The sequence below is a fragment of the Kryptolebias marmoratus genome, unplaced genomic scaffold (assembly GCF_001649575.2).
Source record: "Kryptolebias marmoratus isolate JLee-2015 unplaced genomic scaffold, ASM164957v2 Scaffold126, whole genome shotgun sequence".
NCBI lineage: Eukaryota > Metazoa > Chordata > Actinopteri > Cyprinodontiformes > Rivulidae > Kryptolebias > Kryptolebias marmoratus.
Window position 1 is genome coordinate 1 of NW_023665860.1, and position 4,915 is coordinate 4,915.

Consider the following 4,915-nt stretch of genomic DNA (forward strand, 5'->3'; position numbering starts at 1 on the left):
CAGAGATCAGAGAAGTGAGAGGAACCTGAGATAAAGGTCTGAATACTTCTGGAAACGTCATATATTTTAGGTTTTTATTTTTAATAAATGAATAAAACTCTGGTTCAGTAATGAGATGAAAAGATCTGAACCATGAAGAACCATGAACACATCAGAAACCAGAACCATGTTGGTACCCATCTGTCTGTGTGTCTGCAGGTCTGCGGAGGAAAGAGTCCATCCCATCTCAGCCTGGACCCGTGGACTCAGACCAGGACCAGGTGGTGGAGCCTGAGACCGAACAAAAACCAGACCAGGACCAGGACCAGGACCGAGACCAGAGCCGAGGACTGGAAACAGAGACAGAAACAGCAAGTCAATCTGAACCGGACCAGAACAAGGAGCCCAGACAGGACACAGAGGAGGACTCTGCCGAGAGGGAGGAAGAGGGGGAGATAATAAAGGAGGAGGCAGAAATGGAGGGAGCAGGAGAAACTGAGACAGAGGGAGAGAAAAAGGAGGAGACGGGAGAGACAAGAGGAGAGGAGGCAGAGGGGGAGACGGTAGAGAAGAAGGGGGGGACGGAGTGTGAAGAGGCAGAGGGGGAGGGAGAGGGGGAGACAGGAGAGAGAGAAGGAGGGGAGACAGAGGGGGAGACAAGAGAGAGAGAAGGAGGGGAGACAGAGGGGGAGACAGTAGGAGGGGAGGCAGGAGAGAGAGAAGGAGGGGAGGGAGAGGGGGAGACAGGAGAGAGAGAAGGAGGGGAGACAGAGGAGGAGACAAGAGAGAGAGAAGGAGGGGAGACAGAGGGGGAGACAGTAGGAGGGGAGGCAGGAGAGAGAGAAGGAGGGGAGACAAGAGAGACAGTAGGAGCAGAGACAAAGGAGGTAGGAGAGGACTCACAGAAGGGGGAGGAGCCAGGTGGGGAAGAGGAGGAAGGTGAGGATGGAGAGGTGAAGGACGATGAGGAGAAGGAAGTAAGAGGTGATGGGGAGGGTGAGGAGGGTGAGGCGTGACATCATCAGTGTGCGTCTCTAGACTCTGACGAGTCGCTGCAGTCGGGTCAAACTGTCCTCTGCTGGGATTGGACGGCTCCTGTGGAGGTGGGAGTGGCTTGCTAGTGACTGACACATACCTGAGCCAATCAGAGGAAGGTTCTGGTTCAGTTCCAGAGGAATTTCATGATGTTCTGTTGCCATGGTAACTTGAGTGATGAGTCGCCCCCTGCTGGTGTAATTCTGCCACTGCAGCCACAATGTTTATTTGTTTATTTATTTATTTCAGAGGTAAACAAACAAATCCATCCCTGAAACTTAGCCAGAACCAGAACCGATCCAGGACTCTGAGGACACTGAGAATCTCAGCCGCTGTCTCTGATTGGTGGAGAGAGATTTGAAACCAACCAATCATTCATCAGCTGCTTCTTTGTTTGTAACGTTTCCTGTTTTTAAACCAATCAAACGTCTCGACGTCACTTTTAAGTAAATTTTTAAAGATTGTTTAAAAAAAAAGATTTTATTGTTAAATTATTGTTTATAGTTTCTGCTGTTTGAGATGACTGCGAGGGGGCGGGGCTCCGCACAGTTTGGCCCAATGAGAGATTATAACAGATTATATAATGATTATTATTCCTGTTCTGTGCCCAGAGGAATTCTGGGAAATGTAGTATTTTAGGAGACCAGCAGGTAATGCAGGCGTCTCCGCGGAGACGAGCAGGTGATGCAGGCATCTCCATGGAGACGAGCAGGTGATGCAGGCGTCTCCGTGGAGACGAGCAGGTGATGCAGGCGTCTCTGTGGAGACGAGCAGGTGATGCAGGCGTCTCCTCGGAGACGAGCAGGTGATGCAGGCGTCTCCATGGAGACGAGCAGGTGATGCAGGCGTCTCCGTGGAGACGAGCAGGTAAAATGGCATCTGTGTAAAAACATCAAATTAAACCTGCTGATCAGATGTTCTTCTCACTCGTTTTCTTTGTTCTTGTTTCAAACTGATTAAAACACTTCCTGTTCTGGTTTCTGCTGCAGGTAAGACACTGATTAGTGACCACAGCGCCACAGAAGACCACTTTAAAATCAGAATTACACTTTTAATGTCTGACAGGAAGTCAAATAAATGTGTGAATTCAACCCTAATAATGATGAAGGAGATTGGATCTCACTCTAACTCGGGTTTGAGGAGTTTATCAGTGTCTGCTCGGTGGTTTAAACTCTTTAAGGTAACCAGGTCTCTCTCTTTACCACAGGGTTATGTTCATTTCAAAGATACGTTCCTCTAAAGTTCCCACATTTCTATCAGATGAGTCATTTAAATGTACTTTAAACAAATCAACACAGATGCCAAACTAGTTGGCTTCTTATGCTGAAAAGTATTTTACAGTTTTGTAACTTCAGCTCATTTTCTTCAGTGACTTCATTACATCGGTTCAAACTAAATACAACACATAAGAAGCACATTGTACTTTAGTCTGTTGTAGTCATGATTGAGTCCATGCTTCTTTCCACACTAACTTGGTAAAATTACAGCCTAATATTTTTTTTTGCCAGTTCCTGACTTTATAATGTGTCTATAATCAGAATGAGTTAGAGAGAGTTGTCTTTTTGACAAACTGAGGCTGAACCAGAGCAGATAAATAAAAACCTGTTTTTAAAAGTGACTGGAATGATTGTGGTTCTGCAGGAACATCACCTGGTTTCTGTGGAACTGAGCAGGAACCAGTTCACTTCACATCTGCAGGAAGAAGGAAGTTTTGGAAGCTGCTGGTTGTGATCCGTCTTCATTCAGGAAATAAAATCCTAATAATCTGCCTGTGTTGTTTTTAATGACTGTAACCGGTGTAAGAACATGAGAAGCTGCTGGGTTTAACACCTGGGCCGACAGGTAAACTGATCTGAGAGCTGCAGTCACCTGTCAGACCACATTCTGGGCTTATAATCTCCTTATTTAATCTTATCTGATCTTCTCCTGTTGGGTTTGTGACGTCGGGTCACATTTTGATCCTTTTTAAACGCGTCTCATTGATTATTCCCACTCCTCTCACTTACTTCCTGTCTGAGTTTGATTCTTTTACCGTTTTTAGCTGATCTTGGACCTCCTTTGGGTTGATTTCTAACTTCTTTAGGCTCTTTTCTTCTCGTTTATCATGAATGGTTATTCATGTTTTGTTTGTATCATATTATTTTATGAAGTAGTATTTTTCCTGTTAAAGTTTCCTCAGGGATGGAAACTCCAGGTTAAAAGCTGTGTTTTCTTGTTGTTTTGTCTGGGACACTCTGGAATGTTTCTGATTCTGCAGAACTGAATTTAACAACAGATGCTTTCTGTGGAACTGAGCAGGAACCAGTTAAACTGCATTCTGTGCTTCATCTTCCTCCTCATCCTCCCATTTTACTGAACTGATTATTTTCTGATCAGTTTTCGACACGAAGTGTAGCAGAGTCAATTTTATTTATTTATTTAATTTTCTTTATGAATCTTCTCAAAACTCAATTTTTTGGAATTGATATGTCTGTTATGTATTATTTGTTTTATATTGCTTTTGTTTTTGGTCCCTAGTATGTAGAAATCCATCCTCATCTATGAATATTAGTTTTTCTTTGCTTCTTAATTGTATTTTATTTTGGTGGGGAAGCTTTTATTGTCTTACTTCCTGTTTTTGTGTCATATCCCGTGTGTTCCCGCCGTGCCTCCTCAGTTCGCGCCTAGCTGCGCTGAGGAGAGNGAGGGGAGACAGAGGGGGAGACAGTAGGAGGGGAGGCAGGAGAGAGAGAAGGAGGGGAGGGAGAGGGGGAGACAGGAGAGAGAGAAGGAGGGGAGACAGAGGAAGAGACAAGAGAGAGAGAAGGAGGGGAGACAGAGGGGGAGACAAGAGAGAGAGAAGGAGGGGAGACAGAGGGGGAGACAGTAGGAGGGGAGGCAGGAGAGAGAGAAGGAGGGGAGACAAGAGAGACAGTAGGAGCAGAGACAAAGGAGGTAGGAGAGGACTCACAGAAGGGGGAGGAGCCAGGTGGGGAAGAGGAGGAAGGTGAGGATGGAGAGGTGAAGGACGATGAGGAGAAGGAAGTAAGAGGTGATGGGGAGGGTGAGGAGGGTGAGGCGTGACATCATCAGTGTGCGTCTCTAGACTCTGACGAGTCGCTGCAGTCGGGTCAAACTGTCCTCTGCTGGGATTGGACGGCTCCTGTGGAGGTGGGAGTGGCTTGCTAGTGACTGACACATACCTGAGCCAATCAGAGGAAGGTTCTGGTTCAGTTCCAGAGGAATTTCATGATGTTCTGTTGCCATGGTAACTTGAGTGATGAGTCGCCCCCTGCTGGTGTAATTCTGCCACTGCAGCCACAATGTTTATTTGTTTATTTATTTATTTCAGAGGTAAACAAACAAATCCATCCCTGAAACTTAGCCAGAACCAGAACCGATCCAGGACTCTGAGGACACTGAGAATCTCAGCCGCTGTCTCTGATTGGTGGAGAGAGATTTGAAACCAACCAATCATTCATCAGCTGCTTCTTTGTTTGTAACGTTTCCTGTTTTTAAACCAATCAAACGTCTCGACGTCACTTTTAAGTAAATTTTTAAAGATTGTTTAAAAAAAAAGATTTTATTGTTAAATTATTGTTTATAGTTTCTGCTGTTTGAGATGACTGCGAGGGGGCGGGGCTCCGCACAGTTTGGCCCAATGAGAGATTATAACAGATTATATAATGATTATTATTCCTGTTCTGTGCCCAGAGGAATTCTGGGAAATGTAGTATTTTAGGAGACCAGCAGGTAATGCAGGCGTCTCCGCGGAGACGAGCAGGTGATGCAGGCATCTCCATGGAGACGAGCAGGTGATGCAGGCATCTCCATGGAGACGAGCAGGTGATGCAGGCGTCTCCGTGGAGACGAGCAGGTAAAATGGCATCTGTGTAAAAACATCAAATTAAACCTGCTGATC

General features: G+C 45.7%; 1 protein-coding gene across 1 annotated transcript; it reads left to right on the forward strand.

Moving 5' to 3' along the window:
- Nucleotides 1–194: 194 nt before the first annotated feature.
- LOC112450182 (sodium/potassium/calcium exchanger 1) lies at nt 195–3,724 on the forward strand (the record flags this gene model as incomplete). The annotated part of the gene is given in 2 exon segments (XM_025003596.2): nt 195–542; nt 3,671–3,724. Coding segments are annotated over 2 exon segments (402 nt in total), but the record flags the coding sequence as incomplete, so codon positions are not given.
- Between the last annotated feature and the right edge of the window lie 1,191 nt (nt 3,725–4,915).